General features: G+C 44.8%; 1 protein-coding gene across 2 annotated transcripts in view; it reads left to right on the top strand.

The window, feature by feature from the left end:
• The window catches only part of MYO18B (myosin XVIIIB), a 275,393-nt gene that overhangs the window by 65,798 nt on the left and 185,802 nt on the right, over positions 1 to 23,793 (top strand). For both annotated transcript variants that reach the window (XM_081842590.1, XM_081842591.1), the window contains 2 exons: positions 17,707 to 17,880; positions 21,931 to 22,021. In XM_081842590.1, the coding sequence (XP_081698716.1) occupies positions 17,707 to 17,880; positions 21,931 to 22,021 (265 nt within the window). The remainder of the gene's footprint in view (positions 1 to 17,706; positions 17,881 to 21,930; positions 22,022 to 23,793) is intronic.

The following is a 23,793-nucleotide window of genomic DNA, read 5'->3' as shown; positions in this document are numbered from 1 at the left end:
TGGCCGATTGGTACATTTGTTTGAAGTCAATGTTGGCAGGGAGTTGTATACCTTGGAACTCAGTCTCGTCCTCTGAGGGGGGGGGGGTGTAGTGAGGCCATTTGGGCTGCCCTGTCGGCTTGCCTGTTACCTTTGGAGACTGAGTCCCTCCCCTTTGTATGTGCTTTGCAATGGACGACAGCTATTGCTTTGGGCATGTGGATGGCTGTTAGTAACCTTTCCACTAGGGCTGCGTGGGAGATCTGAAAACCAGCTGCGGTCAGGAAGCCCCTTTGGAGACATATCTGGCCAGTTGTGTGTACTAGTTGTGTGTACTAGTCCGAAGCAATATTTGCTGTCAGTGTAAATGGTTGTCCTTCTTCCTTCACTAAGCTCACAAGCCCTTATGAGGGCAATTAACTCTGCCATCTGGGCACTATATTGAGGGTTTATAGGGTTGGCTTCTAAGACTTCGAAGTCAGAGACTACGGCATATCCAGTCTTCCTTTCCCTGTTTATGACTTTGGAATTGCCGTCTGTGTAGAGTATTAGATCAGGGTTTTCTAGAGGGAGGTGGTCTAAATCTTCTCGGGGTTTCTCAGCTTGGCAGACTATCTTTGTACAATCATGGTGCAGGGTGCCATCATCTGGGAGGGGTAGTAGGGTTGCTGGGTTTAGGGAGTTGACCCGTTTAATAGTGACATTGGATGGAGTTAACAGGAGGGCTTCATAATGGTTTAGACATGGGTTCAAGAAGTGGTGGCAGCCCCTTAGAGTTCATAGAATCATAGAATCATAGAGTTGGAAGAGACCACAAGGGCCATCAAGTCCAACCCCCTGCCAAGCAAGCAAGTTAGAAGGGTTGAGACCACATGGGGAACATGGATTGTGATCTTATGTCCCAACACTGTCTCTTGAGCCTTTTGAAGGAGGAGTGCAGCGGCAGCAATGGCTCTCAAGCAACTCACTGCTCCCTTTGCAGTATTGAGTTGTAGACTGTAATATGCCACTGGCCTTTCTTGATCTCAGAAGGGCTGGGTAAGAACTCCTGAGGCTACCCCTATTTGTTCATGAATGAATAGGTTGAAAGGGATGTGATAGTCCGGGAGGCCCAAGGCGGGGGCAGATCGTAATTCCCTCTTAAGGTGTTCAAAGGTGTTATAGGCTTCCTCTCCCCAAACCAGTTCATCAGGATGATCTTGGCGGGTCATAGTTGACTGGGGTTTAGTTATTTCGCTGTAGCCGGCAATCCAAGCTCGGCAGAAGCCTGCCATACCAAGGAAGCCTGGCAATTGTCTCTTTGTTTTGGGGAGGGGAATTTTGGTGACTGCCTCTATTCTGTCAGTTGCTAGGCTTCGGGTGCCTATCCCCAGGATATGTCCGACGTATTTTACTTCCTGCTTGCAGTATTGCAGCTTCTTAGGGGACACCTCGTGTCCTTTATATGCTAGCTTGAGAAGGAGGTGTTCTGTGTCTAATTTACACGCCTCCTCGCTGGTAGAACATATTAAAATGTCATCTACATACAGCAGATAGGTAGACCAGGCAGATGTACATCCTGTAAATCCTGGTGTAATATTGTAGAAAATATAGTGGGCGATTCCGCATAACCCTGGGGTAGTCTGGTCCAGGTTAGTTGACTAGTTCCCCAGGTGAAGGCAAAGAGGAATTGACTCTCAGGGGCTAGAGGGATACTGAAGAATGCAGAGCATAGATCTGCAGCGCTGTACCATGTAGTTCCTGCCGGGATTGCATTTAGAAGGGAATTTGGGTTGCCCACCACTGGGTGGTGTGGTATCACAAATTGGTTGACGAGTCTCAGGTCCTGAACAAAACGGTAACAAGCTGGGGCCCCTTCCCCCAAAGGTTTTTTGATGGGGAGTACGGGGGTGTTACAGGGTGACGCGCAAGGAACCAGGATCCCCTTTTCAAGGAAATTCTCAATCATAGGCGTCAATCCTTCTATGGCTTCCTTTGGTAAAGGGTATTGCTTAGTGCAAGGGAAAGGAAGGTCTGTTCTGTAAGTAAACTTAACCAGGGTAGCCAATTTTAGAAGTCCTACTGAAGTGGACTCAGTACCCCATAGCCAAGGGGGCATTTCATTCTCTAGATCAGGAGGGAGGTCCGGAAATTGGCGTTCCAATTTAGCATCTTGCACTATTCCTTGGAAGGTGGGGACGGACTCTTCAGGCATGTATAGATATATGCCATCTCCCGAATACTTTATTGTGGCATTTAATTTGCAAAGTAAGTCTCTGCCAAGGAGGTATACTGGGCTGCTAGTTAAGAGTAAGGTGTGTTCCGCCAGCAAGGGACTGACCTTAGCTGGGTGGAAGAGCGGACAAGTGTGGGGTATCCCGTCCAGCCCCATGACCTTTCTGGTCTCTGATCCAGGTTCCAGGTGGCTATTTGCTAAAGTTGAATACGTGGCTCCCGTATCTAGTAAACATTCATAGGGATGCCCGTCGATTTCAATCGTGCAAATGGGGTCTTCCGGTGATAGCGCAAGGATGGGGCAGATGGCTTGGGTTTGGTCAGGATCCCCTCTTAATTGTCAATAAGGCTCTCCATCTCACATCATTATGTCACAAGGAGGAGGTGGGTATTCTCGTGGGTGCATGGGTGGAGCAGTACCATTGGTCTGATGGGAGTTGGGTGGATTTAAGGTGGCCATTTGAGATCTCATGTTCTGTTGGGGCCAGTGGTTCTGGGGTGGTGGGAGTGGAGGTGCTTGCGGACCCTAGGATGCAGTAGGTTGGCCCCCATATCCCTGGGTTGTATTAGGATGGGTTGGGAAAGGGGCATAGCTGTTATTTCTCTCATAAGGAGACCTGAATTCCTGTCCTCCATAGGCTCCTGTGTTGAGGTATGGGCAGAACTTTTTTATGTGCCCTTCTTCTTGGCAATTATAGCATCCTCCTGTAGTGGGGCCCCATGGTCTGAGTGTGCTAGGGGGTCCTCCTCCCTGGGACCCTCTTCCTCTCCTGGTGCCCCTACCCCGGTAGGGGTTGGGTTCCATGCTCAGGGCCAGCACATGTTCACTCTCTTGCCTAGATTCTTTCCACTTTCTCTCATCCTGGGTGTTATAGACAGACTTGGCTATCGACAGAATCAGGCTTATACTTTTCCCTTCATAGCCAATTTGGAGGTTGAGAGCTGCGACGTGGGGATCCAGGGCACAGTCCTTCAATGGCTGCGCTCGTTTCTCTCTGGTCGGGGACAGAGGGTGGTGCTTGGGGGGGAATTGTCATCGTGCCACTCCTTGGTGTGTGGAGTACCTCAGGGTGCGATACTCTCCCCGATGCTTTTCAACATCTTTATGCGCCCCCTCGCCCAGCTTGTCCGGAGTTTTGGGCTGGGTTGCCATCAGTATGCCGATGACACCCAACTCTATCTGTTGATGGATCGCCATCCTGACTCAGCCCCAGACACACTGACCAGATGTTTGGAAGCTGTGGCTGGATGGTTACGTGGGAGCCGGTTGAAGCTAAATCCTTCAAAGACAGAGGTCCTATGGCTAGGACGGGACGATATGGGTTTGGGGGGGCAACTCCCATCTCTTGTGGGGGCGCAATTAGTGCCAGCACCGTCCGTTAAGAGTTTGGGTGTAATCTTCGACACCTCCCTTTCCATGGAGGCGCAGATTGCAGCTATAACAAAGGTGGCATTTTTCCATCTCCGCCAAGCTAAGCAGTTGGCTCCTTACCTCTCTCGCCCTGACCTAGCCACTGTGATCCACGCTACGGTCACCTCCAGACTGGATTATTGTAACTCGCTCTATGTGGGGCTGCCCTTGAGACTGACCCAGAAACTCCAGCGGGTGCAGAATGCTGCAGTGAGACTCCTTATGGGGTCTTCGCTGCGAGATCATATTCACCCGGTGCTATACCAGCTGCACTGGCTCCCGGTGGAGTACAGGATCAGGTTTAAGGTGCTGGTTTTAACCTTTAAAGCCCTATACGGCCTAGGACCCTCGTACCTACGGGACCGCCTCTCCTGGTATGCCCCACAGAGAAACTTACGATCTTCAAATAAAAACATCTTGAAGGTCCCAGGCCACAGAGAAGTTAGGCTGGCCTCAACTAGAGCCAGGGCTTTTTTGGCTGTGGCTCCGATCTGGTGGAACACTCTGTCACAAGAGACTAGTGCCCTGCGGGACTTGACATCTTTCCGCAGGGCCTGCAAGACAGAGCTGTTCCACCAGGCCTTTGGCCAGGGCACAGCCCTTGACTCCCTCCCTCGGCAATCTTCGCGGAGCTCTGGCCCAATGGTTGCCAGTGGCTTGAATTAATTAATTAATTATTTAAATTAATTAATTTTATAATGAATGATTTTAGAGTGTTGTTTGTGCTGTACTTTTGTACTGTTTTATTGTTGTTAGCCGCCCTGAGCCTGGCTTCGGCTGGGGAGGGTGGGATATAAATAAAATTTATTATTATTATTATTATTATTTCTAATATCTGGGTTGGCTTGATCTTTGAAGACGCCCTTTACAATGACTTCATGATGGGAGTTCTCCGGGTCTATTCCTCCCCATGTTTTAATAGTGGATACAAGCCTGGTATAATAGTCCGAGGGATGTTCGTTTGGTCCTTGTAGGATGGATTGGACTTTGGTCCAATTGACAATGCGCTGATCAGCAGCTTTTATTCCGCCTAATATGGCCTTTTTGAACAAATTTAAACACCAGATCCCGTCAGTAGTGTTGTAGTCCCAAGTTGGCTCATTCCATAAAACTTGGGTTGTGAGCGCTTCTGCCCCTGCGGGCCGGTTTGCCTGATAGTCTGGGAGTTCTAGCACCTCTCCCGCTTTGGTTGGAATGTCTGCTTTCTCAGCTTCATTAAAGAGGGTGTTTAGAAGTACATGAACGTCTGGCCAGGTTGGTTTGTGGGTTGAGAAGATGGCACTAACTTGATGGTGGCACTTGTCTGGGTCATCTCTCAAGGAGGGCATTTGGTTCGACCATGTGACTAGGTCTGCAGTATAAAAGGGTTGGTGCATGTATACCATCTGGGGGGTGTCCATTGGGCTCTGGAGGTGGGATCGGTAGAGCCCTTAAAGGCATCTGAACCACTGCTTGGCTAGAGGTTCCCAGTGGCTCTACTGGTTCTTCTAATTGAATGAGGTTCTCTGGCGCGGTGCCCTTTTTCACCTTGGCTTGCTGGCGAGTGAGTATTTCGCTCCTCCTCCCCTTGATTCCATGTTGGTATCTGAGTCATTATTTGGGGCAGATGGTGTTACCCCTTGGTAATAGAAGGGAATCAGGGCTTGTTCGATAGAATCATCTGTGGGGTGTCCCTCGTAGGGGGAGCAAGGGCTGTTTTCTGGGCTTTAGCAGGGGCACCTGCAAAGAGGGGGCTCCATGAGGAGCCCAAAGTAATCCCCTAACAGCCTTGAAGGCGGTCAGGTATTCTAGCTGACGGGGCTTCTCTTCCATCAAGTGCTTTCTTAGATTGTTTAAACGGTCTTCGTTAAAAGAACCCCCCGGCGGCCAGCGCAACTCAGGTTTCATGGAGGCTGTACCGGCGGACCAGGATTCTCTGCAGAGGTCCTCCAACTTCTGTCTGGACAATACTTTATGGCCTGGTATTGACTTCCAGTAGGTTAAGACAAATTCAAGGAGAGGAGACAGGGTCCCTCTGGGACTGGGATGGCTTCCGTGAAGCCTTCCTCCCAGAGGAAGCCCGCTCATTTTTGGAAGCCTGTGTACCCATTTTCTTAGTTCATGCGTGTCTGGGATAAAGAGGGGAGAAAGAAAAGGGGGTTGGTAAGGATTTCGGGTAACCTATACAGGGGTTTCTCTGATTCTTCTATCTTCCGTTGCCTAACAATTTAGTGGGTTTTTTTTTTTTTTAGCCCTAGCTATCTGGTTTCCTCCCCAGACCCTCGGCACTCGTCCTTTCCTTTTTCTTATTCCTCACTCTGCCAAATATTTCCTCACTCTGCCAAATCCTGTTTCCTCAGTCTGCCAAATCCTGCCCAGTTCCTCCCAGGCTATCCCTCCTTGCAACCTCCTACCTATCGTCACAAACTTGAGGAAAAGGGATGTTATGCAGTGTGGTACCAGCTCAGGCGACCCCTGAATAGAGTTTTTGAACCGGAATACCCCCCTTGCTTTCAGAAGTGGGCTCACACACGATACACGTGTTATGTGGCACGACAGGTACGGCTTCAGTAAGGATAGAAAGATAGTCCCTTCCAGCCCCCTGGGGGGCTGGCTGGAAGATCGGAAAAAGAGCTCCAACCCCTTGCTTTCAATGAGATGCCCGTTGCGGTGAGGTGGGTGTTAAAGCCGGTCCTCTCCGTCTTACTTCCGGGCTCTCGATTGGTGCAGCTGGCTGGAGTGTTTAAGACAAAGAGATAGAGCTCAGAACCCCCGTTTTGGGTCAAGCAGTGGTCCTCTGTCTCTTTCACTAACCGGACCAAGAGGAAGGTATGAAAGAACGATAGATAAGACGGCAGAGAATTAAGTTGCCAGGAGATTACCACCGCCCTTCCCACCAGTGCACTGGATTTTAACTTATACTCACGTGCCTTCAGCTGTGATCCCGGGATCGTTGAATAAGCCAGCCGGATCTCTCTTTGCTCCCGGCTGAACCCCTTGAGACTGGTCGATTACCGCCCTGAAGATGGCCAGGGGTCCAGAGGGATCTTCCCAGGCAAAATGGCTTGGTGCTGGCTGAAGACTTCGGGGCTCCCGGTCAGCAACATGGGAGAACCGCAGCCCCACATTGGGTGCCAAACTGTTATGGAAAATCTAGGTGCGAGGCTGCTCTGCCACCTAGCTTGTCGGACTGAGTCTGCGGGTCCCTGCAGAACAAAAGGAGCGCAGCCAGAGACCGGAGCAATTTAGAGAAGATCCACGTTTATTGCAGCAGGTTCAAGGTAAGATTGATGGGGTGTCAAGAACTTTTAAAACTTCCCACCATTACCCCAGATACAGTTCAAAAGCATCATCACTACATCATTGCTACATCATGATTACATCAGGAAAGGGGTGGGTTATACAGGATTAACATATGGGCAAAGGAGGGGGGAAACATGCAGAACGGAGCATGTATTGAAAGGCACATTTTATGTACCGATGATTAGAGAATAATAGGGTCTTAGTTTATATAGTCTAGGGGCGCAGGGAGAAAAGGGGCACTTTTATTTCGGGGCTTGAGTTTTGTGTGGTGCTTGGTGCGACACAATGGAGGGGTTGGAGGGTCTCTGCAGGGCAGAGTGCCCTTGAGGTCATCGCCTCGAACCCTCCACAGGCTTTATGGGAATGGGAATGGATTACAAACATGACCCCCCCCTTTCTGCTCCGTAACAGTTGATCAAAGAGTTCACAATGATGTGTGAACAACTGACCTGTCACTGGCCAGTTTAAAGGACCCTAAGAAGGGAGAGTTGAGTGGTGGCAGTGACTTGTGGTTGAGCATCCATGGCTGGCACTTACAAGGCAGCCTGAGCAGGCACCCTGGTCCCCTGGGCACAGGCTCCTTGACCATGCTGAGATGTTTTGCATTTCTATTTCAGTGATCATGGATTTTTAAAATCTGCATCTTTACTAGTGATGGAAAGATGTGCTACTTTTGGTTCTTTCAGTTTCTCATTTTTCCAAACTTAAATTCAGTCCTCCACATTTCCACAGCAATTTGTGATTTTCTTTTTGGAAAATTCTTTTTGAAAAATTCCTCAGAATCAAAATAGAATAACTACATCATGTCTCTGCAATTATTAAGTTGGAACATTCATGGATTTAATTCCCCGGAGAAGAGGAAGAAAGTCTTTCATTTATTGAAAAAGGAACAATTGGACTTAATTTGTTTACAGGAAACGCATGTGATTAGGCTACACAGGAAAGTACTGATCAATAAAAGATTGGGTCAAGAGTTTATTTCATCGGACAAGGTTAAAAAGAGAGGAGTTGTTATCTATGCTAAAGAGAGCCTATCACCAAAATTTGTTTTTAAAGATGAACAAGGAAGAATTGTGGCAATCAAAATTCAATCACAAGGAGAAAAATTTTTGATTGTAGGAGTTTATGCACCAAATGAGGGGAAATCTGAATTTTTAAGAAATTGCATGAGACATTGTTGGACTATATGGATTATAACATCATTATGATGGGAGATATGAATGGAGTGGTATCTACAAATATGGATAAGTTGCAGAGACAGTTTGTAACTAAAGATGGCAGACTGCCAAAAACCTTTTTTGAATTGACTGACAATATGGACCTAATTGACATCTGGAGAACTAAGAACCCCCTTGGAAGAGAGGGTACATTCTTCTCTGAAGCCAAAATGACATGGACAAGAATTGACCAAATGTGGATAACTAGAGGACTGGCACCTAAGATACGAAAAGTGGAAATTTGCCCAAAAACCTGCTCCGACCATAATGCAGTGAAGATGGAGATGAAACTAACACCAATTGGTTCCTTCAGATGGAGGATGAATGATGCCTTATTTAGAGATCAAGAGGTTACCAAGAAGGCCCCAAAAATCTTGAGAGACTATTTTGAGGTTAATTTGAATACCACGGTTGAAAAAAGAGTAATCTGGGATGCAAGCAAAGCGGTCATGAGAGGGTTTCTGATTCAACAGAATGCAATAAAAAGGAGAATTCAAAATGAGAAAAAAGACAAAATCTTGGAAAAAATAAAAGAAGGAGAGAAGAAATTAGGAGCGAAACCAAAGTTGCAAGAGATTCTGAGAGAAATAAAGTTATATCAAGTACAATATATGAAAATGATAAATCAGGAAGTAGAATGGAAAATTAAACAGATGAGACAAAAGACATTCGAATCGGCTAATAAATGCGGGAAACTGCTAGCTTGGCAGATGAAAAAAAGACAGAAATTAAACACTACAGTGGTGCCTCGCAAGACGAAAAGAATCCGTTCCGCGATTCTCTTCGTCTAGCGGTTTCTTCGTCTTGCGAAGCAAGCCCATTGACAGCTTAGCGGATTAGCGCTATTAGCGGTCTAGCGGCTTTTAGCGATCAGCTGAGAAGCGGCTTATCAGCGGAACAGCTGATAAGCGGCTTAGCGCTTAGGGAAAGGGCGAAAAAAAGCGAAAAAACCCCCGCGGGAACTCGCAATATTTTTCCGTCTTGCGAGGCAACCCCATAGAGAAATTCATTTAGCGAAGCACCTCCAAAACGGAAAACCCTTTCGTCTAGCGGGTTTTCCGTCTTGCGAGGCGTTCGTCTTGCGGGGCACCACTGTATTACAAACCTAGATGTGGAAGGAAAGAACATACAGAACCCATTGGAGATTAGAAGGTGCTTCCAGAGATACTTTAAACAACTATATACACAAGAGCCACAGAAAGAGACTGATATAGACCAATTTCTAAGAACAAATGGATTACAAAAAATCTCTCAAGAAAATAAGACAATGTTGAACCACAAAATTACAGAACAGGAGGTAGAAGGTGCCATTTAGAATATGCAGTTGGGGGACTTCCGGGTCGGCGCCATCGCCGAATGGCGGACTCCCTCCGAGCTCCGGAGGGAGCCTGCTTGGCAGGGGCTGGGTCCTACCGCACCGGCGATGTGGGGACCCTTAAAAACCACGGCCAGAGGAGGCCGTGGACATGGAGACTCGGCTGGCACCGTTAGCGCCCTCCCGACTCGTGAAGGAGCCTTTTTAAAGGCTCCGGATCGGGTGCCGGGGAGAGGCGTGGTGCTTTGAGTTCTTTGCTATCCCTGCCGAGCGCAGCCGCATGCCATCCGGCGGAGAGCGCTGACTTCTTCTATTGAAAATTTGGATCTAAAAGAAGAACCCGTGAGTAATTGGAATATGGATTAAAAAAAGGGGACAAATTTTTAAAATCTGGAGCGAACGGGGGAGGCGGAAAAAAGGAAGTCAGCCCCCCCCTAAATTGTAGAAGAGCCAAAACAAAGAAATGGATAACTAAGATCGAGAGTAACCTTATCTCGCCGAATTAGCAACTTCGCGAGGGAAATTTATAAGATTGAGCTGGAGGAGAAAAGTGGAATTTGCATTAAAAAGCAACACCCCCCCGGAACCCCTGGAGCGATTCGTGAAAATGCCTGGAGAAGAGTAACGGAGGTTTTGACAGGTTTTGACAGCTGTCAAGGAGCTGTCAAAACGGAAGAATAAAATAGAGACTTTGTTATGGACTTTGCCGGTTACATTTGTTATAAGTTGGGTATAAATTGTTTCAAATAAGGATAAACAAACTATTTGGACTGGTGGATGGGCTTTGGAAGGGAACTTTGTTATGGGAATCCATCTAGAGGAGTTGAGGGATATTGCATGTGTTTTTGACAGGAAACTTGTGCAGTTGAATAGAACTTTTAATCTCCTGGGAAACTGCAGAAATGGAACACTATTTTGTCTACAGAGGTCTACACACTATAGGAAACAATGGAACTATCTGTTGAAAAATGAAAGGATCATGATGTAATGTTTTGTTCCTGAACAACAAGCCTCTGCAGGGATATTAGAAGCTTTTGGAGAAAGAACATTTCTGTGGGAGAACAGAGAAATAAAAAGGAGGAGAATGGCCGACAAGAATAAGGAAACAACAAGAAATGGACAGAACTGGGAAAGGGGACATTTGGGATATCCAGATTTGACAAGCTTATGGAATTAAAATTGGAGTTTCTACTCCTGGATATAAAAATCTGGATAGAAGAAATGGACCCTCTTCTCGTTAGACTCCTTTTAGGATTGGACATTCGTAATTAAATGATTGGACATTCGTAATTAATAAGACTGGCAAAGAATCAGAGGGATGTGGGTTTAATGTAATGTGGGAACTCCAGGAAGATACTAGAGATGGAGGGTTAGGAGGAACGCAACAGGGAAAGAGGGGAGGGAAAGTTAGAATCCAAAGGTTGTAAAATTATTATTTAATTCTATGTTTTTTTCATTTGTATTATGTTTGAAAGGGGGAAACTCGTGGAAGGGAATAGATCGATCTTAGGGGGATGGGAACTTCGATAAATTGGGTTATGGAGGATGAGTGCAATCTGGGGATAAGAATTTGTTGAATTTAATTGTTTATTTGGAAGATTTGGAATACATGAGGGGGTGGGGAGGGGAAGTCCTGGTTATTGGAAAAAGTTTATAAATTGGATGTAATTTGTTTTAATTTGGAAAACCTTAATAAAAATTATTTTAAAAAAACAAACAAACAGAATATGCAGTTGGGTAAATCTCCAGGGCCGGATGGACTAACCTCCAAATACTATAGGGTTTTGAAAGACTGGTTAATTCAGCCACTAAAGGAGGTTTATAATGAGATTTTGGAGGGGGGAAAAGGTGCCAGAGTCGTGGAAGGAAGCTTATATTACACTTATACCGAAAACTGAGTCTGAAAAGACACAACTCAAGAACTACCGCCCCATATCCCTGCTCAATGTGGATTATAAAATTTTTGCTGATATTTTGGCTAATAGATTAAAAAAGGTATTAGTTGAAGAGATACATAAGGACCAAGCTGGCTTTCTCCCCGGTAGACACTTGTTTGACAATACGAGGAATATAATTAACATTTTGGAGATGTTGCAAGTGAATATTAATACCAAAGCAGTTCTAATTTTTATAGATGCGGAAAAAGCCTTTGACAATATTTCTTGGAGTTTTATGAAGAAAAATCTTCAGGGAATGGGGGTGGGTCAAGGGTTTGAAAATGGTATAAGTGCAATTTACTCAGAACAAAAGGCTAAGTTAATAGTCAATAATGTGATGACAGAGGAATTTAAGATAGAGAAAGGGACACGACAAGGCTGCCCAATTTCCCCATTGCTTTTTATTTCGGTCCTGGAGGTTTTGCTGAACATGATTAGGAGGGACCGTTTGATTAAAGGTATTCAGGTCGGAGCCAAACAATATAAATTGAAAGCTTTCGCAGATGACTTAGTTTTGACGTTACAGGAGCCAGAATCTAGTACGAAAAGAGTATTAGAATTGATTCAAGAATTTGGTCAGGTGGCAGGATTTAAGCTGAACAAGTCAAAAACTAAAGTGCTTGAGAAAAATTTTACACCGATTGAGAAAGAGAGGTTTCAGAAGGAGACAGGTTAATATTATCTAGGGGTTAATATAACTGCTAAGAACTTAAACCTATTTAAAGATAATTATGATAAATGTTGGGCAGAAGTGAAAAAAGACTTAGAAATATGGTCAAATTTGAAGCTTTCCTTGTTGGGTCAAATTGCAGCCATAAAGATGAATGTATTGCCAAAAATGTTATTTCTGTTCCAATCACTGCAAATTTTGAACAAGATGGACTGTTTCAAGAAGTGGCAGAGAGATATTTCTAGATTTGTCTGGCAGGGCAAGAAGCCCAGAATAAAATTTAAAATACTTACTGATGCAAAGGATAGAGGTGGATTTGCCCTGCCAGACCTTAAACCTTATTATGAATCAGCAGCATTCTGCTGGTTGAAAGACTGGCTGCTTCTTGAGAACACAGACATTTTGGACTTAGAAGGTTTCAATAATGCTTTTGGGTGGCATGCATATTTGTGGTACGATAAGGTTAAAGTACATAAAGCATTTAAAAACCATATTGTCAGGAAAGCATTGTTTAATGTCTGGATAAGATATAAAGACTTATTGGAAAATAAAACTCCAAGGTGGTTGTCACCAATGGAAGCAAAGGCTTTGAAAAGACTCAATATGGAGGCCAAATGGCCGAAATATTGGGAAATACTGGAACAAGAAGGAGACAGATTGAAATTGCAGAGTTTCAAGAAATTAAAAGATAAAGTGCGAGACTGGCTTCATTATTTTCAAATAAGAGAGGCCTACAATTTGGATAAAAAAATTGGCTTCCAGGTGGAAAAATCAAAATTGGAAACAGAACTGTTAGATCCCAAAACTAAGATACTTTCAAGAATGTATAACTTGCTGTTAAAATGGAATACTTAGGATGAAACGGTTAAATCAACTATGATTAAATGGGCACAAGATATTGGTCATGATATTATGTTTGCTGACTGGGAACAGTTGTGGACCACCGGTATGAAATTCACGGCATGCAATGCCTTAAGAGAGAATATTATGAAAATGATCTACAGGTGGTACATGACACCAGTCAAGCTTGCAAATATATATCATTTGCCCGAGAACAAATGTTGGAAATGTAAAGAGAATGAAGGTACATTCTTTCACCTTTGGTGGACGTGCCCAAAGATTAAGGCTTTCTGGGAGATGATTTATAATGAAATGAAAAAGGTATTTAAGTATACCTTCTTGAAGAAACCAGAGGCCTTTCTCCTGGGCATGGTCGGCCAATTGGTGCCAAAAAAGGATAGAACTTTTTTTATGTATGCAACAACGGCAGCAAGAATACTTATTGCAAAGTATTGGAAGACACAAGATCTACCCACCTTGGAAGAGTGGCAGATGAAGGTGATGGACTATATGGAATTAGCGGAAATGACTGGCAGAATCCGAGACCTGGGAGAAGAGTTGGTGGAAGAAGATTGGAAGAAATTTAAAGACTACTTGCAGAAACACTGTAAAATTAATGAATGTTAAAATGATGTTGGATTGAAAAGAAGTGGCATTAGCAACAAAGTTAAAAAGAGTATGCAAAAATGAATTGATAATGGGCGAAAATATAGAGTTATAATATGTTAAGATATAGAGTTAAGATAAATGAAAGAGGGTAAGGATTTGCTGATTTGATTATGTAAATGGGAATACAAAAAGGGGAGGTGCGAGGAGGTCAAAGAAACAAGCTAATGAGTTTAAAGTTATAAAAAATGGATTTGTTTTAACTTTCTTTTTTTTCTAGTTTTCTTGTTTTCTGTATCTTGTATTTTTGTTTGAGAGTTTTTTCCTTTTTTTGTTTTACTATGTATTTTTGTATTTATGACTTTGTAAAACCTTAATAAATATTCATAAAAAAAGAAAAATTCCTCAGAATGTTCACATTAATGTTTCCCAATAAACACATTTTTGTATGCAGTTTTGACTAATACTATACAGTTTTGCGAGCAATTTCCCCAAACACAAGGCACATTTGTGTATTACTTTCACAAATATATTCATTTTTATACACATTTTTTTCCTAATATTTGCATTTTTGTTGTTGTAAATGTTGGTTGGCTGGAGAACTGCATCACAAAGTTTGGATAGGTGTAAATTTTGGTTGCCTTGAAATGTGAGCTGAGCTGACTTTCTCCTTGATCTATACATATAAATTAGCACATGAAAATTGTTTGCAATTCTGAGTCCTCTTTTTTTGCGGGGGGATGTGTAAATAACTGCCCTAATGAAGAAAAAAAGTGGTACAGAAGTCAACATGAGGAACGTGCCCCTCTAGGTGCAAGATCCTTAAGTTGAAGGCTAAATCCCTGTTTATGCAACCAAATAGGAGACCAGTTCCGTGTGCATGCAGGTGGAGATGGGGACCTAGGCAGAAGCTTTAACGTGGAAGTGCATGGAAACCTCTGCGTGGATCAGGGTCTGGCTTCAGCTCCTCTATAAGCTCCCTGGTCTGACTGGCTTCATTGCTGGAGCAACACCACCCGTCTAGCTCCACGCTCCAGCCTACTAGGACAGTAGCTGCCATTAAGAGCCCAGTGGTTTGAACATGTTCCAGTAAGGACTATTGGAGTCAAGGAGCCTGCTGCTCCTGCTTGCATTGTTTGCCAGCCCCACCTACCCTGCACCCTCGCCAAACTACCCACCCCGCTTGCCAACCCCCAATTTGCACTTCACCCAATGCCCCCATCCATAGCTACGGGGGGCTAGCTGGTTTTTTGTTTTCTTTTTTGCCCCAGTGGAACACCATTGAGGCTCCCAACCTGTGTGTACGCAAATGTTTGTGGAGGGGGCGCCAAACTGGGTTTTTGACTCAGGAGAAATGAAGCATGGTTTCACCCCTGCCCTCATCTCCTCATGCCTCCTTTAATGCCCCATATCCCTGTTGGAATATTCTAGAAAGAATAGAAAGAACTTGGTCTTAAACAGGTTGCTAGGCAATAGAAAAATCTACCCAGCAACAGGAGCCTTTATAAAGGGCATGTGATCAATAAGGGTCAGAGTGTCAAGTGTCAGTACTGTATGTAAATGAACATGAGTCAGCATTAGGTCTCTGGCTGGATGGCTGGAAGAGGAAGGATTACGTATGTTATTTTATATTTGTATTTGACCAGTGTAATTTGTTGTAAATAATAAAGATACTCAATTAAAACAAAACTCTGTTGCAAGTCTATTAAAAGAAGAAAACCCAAGAGCAGATTCTGCACACACATCAACAATCCCCGCAGCTCCTTCGAGTCCCCCATATGTTCACAGTTCCTCTCTCTCTTTCCCGGCATTGTTCAAAAGGGGAGGTGTGAGGAAGTCAAAGAAATAAGCTAAGGAGTTTAAAGTTATAAAAAATGGATTTGTTTTTTAATTTTTTTTATTTCAATTTTTCTATTTTTCTTGTTTTTTGTACCTTGTATTTTTGTTTGAGAGTTTTTTCCTTTTTCTTTTTCACTATGTATTTTTGTACTTATGATTTTGTAAAATCTTAATAAATATACTTTAAAAAAAAACAAAAAAACAAAAAACAAAAGTCTGCTGTTGTTTAAAAATTGCCTTCTTTTTAGCTCCCCTGCCCTGAGTTCATGCAAATCCAGGACTGTGATGCAAATCCTTCCACAGATGAAAGACTTATGTTTTTATGCATAAAGGAGGACATATTTAAACTATCATGGTTCTCCCCCTCCAAAAAAAGAATGAAAGGAATCTGAGGAATTGTGGTTTGGAGTTGTAGGGTTTGAGGGTTTTTTTTGCCTCGTTTAGCTAGAGATTGCTAGTCCTGAGAAAAGGGGATTGACCATTTCAGACAGTTTGTCAGGTCAGCATGTGGGTGGCTCTTTCCCTTCTTGTCTTTTTTTCATCATGTCATAAGACTTAACCCAGTGAGAGACCTTGCTCCTTGCTCCATTGCCTTTCTATCCAGCTTCCAAGTTGCATATATAGGACCTGGTTTCCTGCCAGCTTGTGGGTTCTGCAACTTATCAGTCTGAAGCTTTGCAGACTGGCTCATTCTGCAATTTGACTCTCTACTGATCCTTTTTGGGAAACATGAAATTGAAGTTATTATCCCAGGGGATAAATGATTTCCTTGGAAATATATTCACCCAGTTGGTTTTGTGGGGGTGTGGCTGGGTGGCTGTAGCCCCATTCTTTCCAGGATTGGCTGCTCCTTGCAGGAGGCCTTCCGGGCAGTCCCACAAAGAGTCTTTCCAAAGGGGAGAGCAGTTGGCAGAGCTGGAGGCAGGGGAGTGGGCTCTTATTTTGTAGGTGCCCTTTCAAAGCCACCAGCAAATGCTGTGCTGCATTTCAGCGCATGGAAATATGACTCCTGCAGGGCAAAATCGAAGGCAGCGCTCAGAGGTGAAATGAAATCTAATTGCTACCATCAGTTTAATTCTGCTCTCTGTCTCGTTTATGAATGGCTGCCATCAAATTGCAGCTAATTACCGCCAGCACTTTGTACGTGAACAGCCATTCATTTTCAGACCTGATTCGTTTCCTTCTCTCCCCCTCTCTTTAAAAAAAGTCTGCCTCATGAACTTGCTTTGGTTTTCTTTTCCTCTGGCTACCGTGCTCTATTTCTTTGGCCACTCTTAACGGAAACACAGCCCACCCAGGATACATCAACACTGCAGACTTGATCCCCTTAGCCACATAGGCCCATGTGCAGAACTGGCCTTGTTACAGGGGACACTTAAAACATGTACAGTGGTACCTCGGTTTAAGAATAGCCCTGTTTACGAACTATTTGGTTTGCAAACTCCGCAAAACCAGAAGTAGTGTCTCAGTTTGCGAACTTTACCTTGGTCTAAGAATGGAATCTGAACAGTGGAAGGGCCTGGGGCGGCGGAAGGCCTCATTAGGGAAAGCGTCCCTTGGTTCAAGAACGGTTTCAGTTTAAGAACGGACTTCCAGAATGGATTAAATTTGTAAACTGAGGTACCACTGTACTGCTGTGAGTAATCGATTTCTTAGTGTGGCAGCACCCACCCTAGGGAACTCCCTGCCTCTTGACACCAGGCAGGCATCTTCACTGTGCTCTTCAGTACCTGCTAAAAGCAGTTTTGTTTCAACAAGCTTACATGGATATGTAGAATGCTGACATGTGTTTTTAATCTGTTGTTGGTTTATATTTGATCTTAAATATGATTTGAATGTTTTCAGTAGCTGTTCTTAACTGTTATTGATTTTGCTGTTTTATTCTTTTTGCAAACCACTCTGACATTTTTTCTTCTTACAATTGGGTGGTGTATATATAAATGATATGAAATAAATAGAATCATAGAATGGTAGAGTTGGAAAGGACCCCGAGGGTCATCCAATCCAACCCCCAGCAATGCAGGAATCTCAGCTAAAGCATCCATGGCAGATGGCCATCATCCAACATCATGAACAACTCTCACTGTCAGAAAGTTCTTCCTGATGTTTAGTCGGAATCTCCTTTCTTGAAACCTGAAGCCATTGTTTTGAGTCCTACCCTCAGGAGCAGTAGAAAACAAGCTTGTTCCCTTCTTCCATGTGACACCCTTGAGATATTTGAAGATGGCTATCATATGTGAATTATATCAATATCATATTGTAAATTACAAATAAATAATTTGTCATTCACAAATCACAGAATTCACAAATTTAAGCATTAAAAGTGAGCCAGAAGGAGTCGTCATGGAAAACAAAGGCTTCCTGAGCATAAGCCCCTTCCTCTCCTTTCTGTTCAGTTGGCAGGAAGCAGTTCATGCAGTTTGAGTGGGCCAACAAGGCAGCGGAAGTCCTTGGCTGCGATTTTGAGGAGCTCACAACAGCCGTCTTCAAGCACCACCTCCAGAGGATTATTGAGCAGGTCACGTCTGGAGCCGGAGGACAGCTCAGCCAGGACCAAGGCTGGTCGGATGGTAAGGGCCTTTCCTCATGCAAAGTTAGCAGGGGAAAGAGAGGCTCCGTTTTGACAATTCCCCTCCCTCCATCAACCTTGGGTTGAATATGCATGTTTGAATCCATCTTGGGAACAACTCAAACAGGTACAGATAGATTCCCCCCCTACCCTTGGCCCATCTAGTGCAGCATCCTGTTTTCACAGTGGCCAGTCCACAAGCAGGACATGAGTACAGTAGCAGCACTCTCCCTGCTCATGATTCCCATACTGGAAGCAACGTGCTGTCTCCGTGGCTAGGTGTTGATGGTAAACTTATTTTCCATGAACTTGTCTAAACCACTTTCAAAGCTACCCAAGTTGGTGGCATCACTGTATCTTGTGGCAGTGAATCCCAAGGGTTAGCTATGTGCTCTGTAAAGAAGTGTTTCTGTTCTGAATCTCCCACCATTTAGCTTCACTGGATGACCCCTTTGGGTTCTGCTATTCAGAGAGAACAAGAAAAACTTTTTTTCTCCACTCTTTCTGCACAAGACATTGTTTGATACTCCCTGGGTTTTAGTTTTATGAGAGAGAAAAGCTTCTCTTTCACCGCACCATGCATAACATTATTAACCTCTGACCTGTACCCTCTTGCTCTCCTTTTCTTTAGAATAAAAATACCCAGTTGGTGTACCCTTTCTTTATAAGAGAGTTTATCATTTTGCTTGCCCTTTTCTGAAACTTTTTCAACTTTGCAATGTCCTTTTTGAGGTGAGGCAGCCAGAGTTGCACACAATATTTCAAGTGTGTTCACACCATAGATTTGTATAACAGCATTATAGTAAAAGCAGTTTTGCCCTTAATCCCTTTGCATAGCATGGAATTCACCTTGTAACAGGGACCTGTGAAGCTGCCCTGCTCACCCGACCTCAGTATTGTCAGTGTAGTAAACAGAAAGAGGCAGCTGAGGCTCACAGAGGCCATTCTCAGCTCTACTGCCAAAAAGGTCCTCCTTAGAGATTCCAAGCCCTGAACCATGAGCAGATTCCCCACACTGAAGTCTAAGGAAGGGCTATGGCTCAGGGACAGAGCACTTGCTTAGCACATGAAAGGTACTAGGGTCAATCCCTGCCAGCTTCAACAGATAGGATTGGGAAATACCTCTGTGCCCGGTGAGCCAATGATCTGGCTCAGTACAGGCAGCTTCCTGTGTTCCTATGGAGAATGATGGCCCACCAAATCCAATGCAGTCTGCTTTGGTTGACAGCAGTGCTGTTTTTTTCCGAAAAAGAGGTGCCAGAACTCAACATGAATGTCTCCCTTGTTCTCTTATAATGGCAATGGCACCCACCGGAGAGGTGCCGGAATTAAGTTCTGGCCGAAAATAAGCCCTGGTTGACAGTAGCTGTCCTATGCCTGAGCTTAGGCCTGCTGACCAAGCACATCTCTTACCTGGAAGTTGCACCTGAGACCTTCTGTATGCAAAGCCAAGTGCTATTTCACTGAGGTCTGGGTTCTTTCTGCGTATCACTTCTCTCTCTGCCTCTCTGTCACACACCTTATTGTTCTGCCTCTCTTAATTGTGGCACTCATGCAATGATTAGGTAAGTGTGGACACATTTGCAGGCAGTGATGCAGGAGGAGAGGAAGTGCTCACAACGCCGTATCCAAGGACCACTCCCCCCTCCCTACTAACTAGCACTCTGTGGGCCACAGCATGCAAAGCCACCTTGTCAGAGGCAAATTGCCTTCAAATTTTTGACTACAACAGGGGCAATCAGAGGTAACATATTTTTTTTTTGCACTTGAACACAAAACAATGAGATTGGCTATTTAAAAATAAAACCCTTTTGATTTTCAGCCCTTTTTTAAAAAAGGTAGCTAAGCACAGCTGGCTTTCCAAACAGCTCTTTGAATTGTAAATCTGCCAGGTATTTGAAAGCAGGAAAAGTGGGTTGGAGAAGGAAGGCGTAACCAAGATATTAGCTGCCTACTGTGATCTGGGACAGGCAACAAGCTGTTTGCGGCCAGCTTTCTTGCTGTTTTTTGCCTTGACAACGCCCCCCCCTCTGCTTTTCTGTAACTCTTTCTGCCTTGACAACGCCCCCCCCCCACTGCTACCTGCTTTTGTGCACTAAGAAACAACCAGTGTTTATTCGTGGCTGAAATTTGCCAAGGAATGGACCTGAAAACAATTTAGAAAAGATGCCAGCTGTAGTTGGTTTCCTTGGCAACGGGCTCAGGTTCCAAGCATGTAAAACCCTCAAAGAGGGACCTGCTTCCCCTTCTTCCTTCCTTAAACTCTCCTCCAATCAATATTTCAAAGTCCCCTACCCCAGTTCAGGTTTTTTTGCACCAGGAAAAGATCTGCCCTCCCAAGGTGAACAGGAGCGACAGAGCCGCTCCTGGTGCTGAACCCTGCAGCTGTTGGCAACATTTAAGATCTCTCAGTGCATCTAACTAACATTCAGATCAGTTTGGAAAAGGGACAACTGCAAAAGGACATGACAGAAGTTTATAAAATTATGCACAGGATGGAAAATGGAATATATGTATTTATAGAGTGAGCAATTTTTATCCCTCTCCCATTATACTAGAATGGGGAAGGAGGTAGTCACCAAATTAAATGGATTCAGAATGGAGGAAAGTCATTCTGCACACAGATAATGTTTGAAACTGTTTTTCCAAATGCAAACAAGTTTTTGTTCATAATGGATCTTTGATAAACAAACAACTTAGTGGAAGAAGACTGAACTTTATTGAACAAAATAGGCTTCTATACCCGCATACAACAGTGCAAAACCTCCCCAAACAGACACAGTCAATGAACCCCCTTCTCATTTAACACCAGTGGCGTAGCGTGGGTTGTCAGCACCCGGGGCAAGGCAAGTAATTTGCGCCCCCTAACCCATGGATTTGCGCCCCCTAACGCTAACCCCCAGATGTTGCGCCCGGTGCGGCCAGCCCCCCCTGCACCCCCACGCTACGCCACTGTTTAACACACACACACACACACACACACAAATAATCAATCCCCAACAAACATTTACCCAAGCAACCAACACATAGTACCAGACCAGTAACCCAAATCCCTCCTTAGGCCTAAGAAACAACAGCAGAGTGGCTCTTCTGTCTGGTTTGCAATGCAGCAACCTTGACCCACATCCAGGCACACTGCATTTAGGTTCAAGCCCTGTTATTTATACCCAGCCCAGATAGGCAAGGCTTAATGCCTCAACCGCCTCCACCTATACTGATTAGTGTCATGTCTACATCCTCCCAGTCCCATGATCTGGGTAATCAAGCCCCAACTGGGCCCTCTTCAAGGGTAGAAGTGCTCCTGCAAGGACTTAAAGCGGCCTTAAATGAAGGGTTAATTGTGCAAGGCCACCAAGCCTCCTCATCCATCTTCTGTGTTTCCACTACAGGAACTCAGTGCCACAAGATGGATATGGACTTACATGGCTTTAAAACAAGCTGGGGGAGGTATGGGCCAATGGCAGTGGGCTGGGCTATTCCCTTCAAGCCTCTACCTGTCCATCATGATTTGGATTTTTAATTCTGATAGTTTGTGTCCCATGCTGATTCCCTGTTGAAAAGTTCCAACGTGATGCTGGTGGTTTGGGTGCAGGTTGTATTGGAGACTGTGTGCCCCTCTCCTCGTTAGAATACGTCATGCATCTGATGGAGTGGCCTCCTGCATTACAGGGAGGAGTTGGACTAGTCCCTTCCAACGCTACAGTTCTATGATTCATGCCCTCCAGACATTTTGGATGACAGCTGCCATCAGTCGCAACATCAGACAGCCCTGCTGGCTGGTGTCCACAGGAGCTGTCACTCAAACATTTGGAGGGCACCAGGTTGGTGAAGACTAGCTTATGCCATAACAAATGGTTAGTTTTCTTCAGGTGCAACAAACCTTTTGCTGTTTTTTTCCTGCAGCAGACAGACACAGCAGTTGCCCTGGTTGGAAATTGCTTCTGGTTTGATCGCAAAGCTCTGAACTAACAGCATGTGGGGAGGACTGCTGAGCAGCCATGCCCAAAGGCACTGTCAGGAAAATTAAGCAATCTGTGTCTCTCTCCTTCAGGTCCCAAGATGACAGGTGTGGAGTGCGTGGAAGGGATGGCTGCGGGGCTCTATGAGGAGCTGTTTGCAGCTGTTGTGTCGCTCATCAACAGGTATGTTTGAATGCTGCAAACTCACTTTTGGAAAAGTAGGCCTTTTCTTGGCTAGATCACAAAGATGTGATGAGCTATAGGAAGAGCTGGCACATGCCTTAACTGACTTTTAGCTCCACTAATGCTGACATCACTTTGTCCTCAGTTCTCCTCTTTGCAATCTAGATTCTTCTTGCACAGAAATCCCAAGGAGAATGTGGGGAGCTCTCAAGCACCCGGCAGGCCCGCAATCTAATTTTGGAAGCAAGTTCCATCTTCAAGGTGCAACTACAGAGCTCATTGGCCCTTGAAGCACCTGAAATTCCCAGCATGTTGGGCCTCTTGGTTGGTGGGCCTTGGAGTCAGGCTTCCTGGGATGGACCTTTCCCAATTAGTGCTCATTTCCACACATAGGTTCAGCCTCTTTCCCATTCAGCAGTTGGGTTAGTTCCTGCCATGTCCTTGCTTCCATTAAGTGGGACACCCTGTTGTTATCTGCATAGGTGTAAAGATGCATTTGTTTGTTTTGTTGTTGGTCTTTTTTATTTTAAAAAAGAGAGCATGTGGAGTGAAAACTGTGGTGTGCTGAGAGCAACACTTGTTTACTTATTAATAATGGATGTGACTTTGCAGGATTGACACGAAGGTTACCAGCATGTTGAGATTAATGCGCCCACTTGAGGGAGTCAAATAACAAGCTTCATATGGGGCAGGCGGGGGGACACGGGGAGGCTTGCTTCCTAATAAAAAGGCTTCATTAGGCTGGATCCAACAGTCAGGAGGGAGAGGCCTTGGTTGCCTCTTCTGTCCCAACAAGGTGATGGTTGTAGTAATTACTAGATGTGCTGTCAATCTGCTGCTGTTGTTGCTGGGCTGGGGGTAGCTTTTCCTTGTGGCTTCACAGCTGCAGAAAATGCTGCTTAAAGCTTCATTGGGACCAGGCTTGGAAAGTGCTAGCAAATCCTCTTCCCAAATGCCACACCAGCCATTGATGTAGAGAGCACACCTCCTTGTGCAAAAATGCCATGTATCTAAGGAGTACGGCTTGCAAAAACTGTGTACATTGGCTAAAATTGCATACGAAAATGTTTGTGTTAGGAGCAATGCACCTAAAATGCTGGTGAGCATTTTTCAAAAAGAAAAAAAATCATAAATGCAAAAATGTGGTGAACTAAATTTAGGGTCCAGGGGGAAGAGGGAAACCAAAATGGATAGATTCATCCTTCCTGTAAGGATATCAGGGGGTTACTCGAGAGCAATTAGGCAAATGCCTCCCTGGTAGGCTGTAAAGCCTCGTTATTGGTGCCAAAAAACCTTCACCATGCAGAGCGCCACTATACCGTGGTTCGCTCATTCACTGGCAGAATCTGAGAGTGAGCGGTCCTTAAACCTTCCCCAGCACAGTCTTGACGCCCAGTCTGCGCCTCCCCTCTCTGCGCGAAAGCCTACTGCGCAAGGAGGGCGTGGGTAACAGAGGACCTCTCTCCTCCCCGCTTTGCTCAGGCAAGGTGTCCTGGCACCGCTTCCAAGCCCTGAAGCTCCTCTCCACTGGAGGCACGGTTACTCTCCTCCGCTGAGGAGGTGCTGCTTCCCACGATCTTTGGGGGCTCTCTGTAATCCATCCGGCTTTTCCCCTCTCGCCCCTGAGCCGATGGCAGTTCCCTGACACTTCCCTAGTTACATAGTTCTTAGATCAGAGAGATTTTCTTCTGCCTTCAAATCTTAGAGGGTTTATTCTCTGTTTTAGCACTCATCTTTGGGAGAATGTGGTATTTATGGCAACTTCTCTCTTG

The sequence above is a fragment of the Podarcis erhardii genome, assembly GCF_964252035.2.
Source record: "Podarcis erhardii genome assembly, chromosome: 15".
Classification (NCBI taxonomy): domain Eukaryota; kingdom Metazoa; phylum Chordata; class Lepidosauria; order Squamata; family Lacertidae; genus Podarcis; species Podarcis erhardii.
This window is presented reverse-complemented; position numbering and strand designations above follow the sequence as displayed.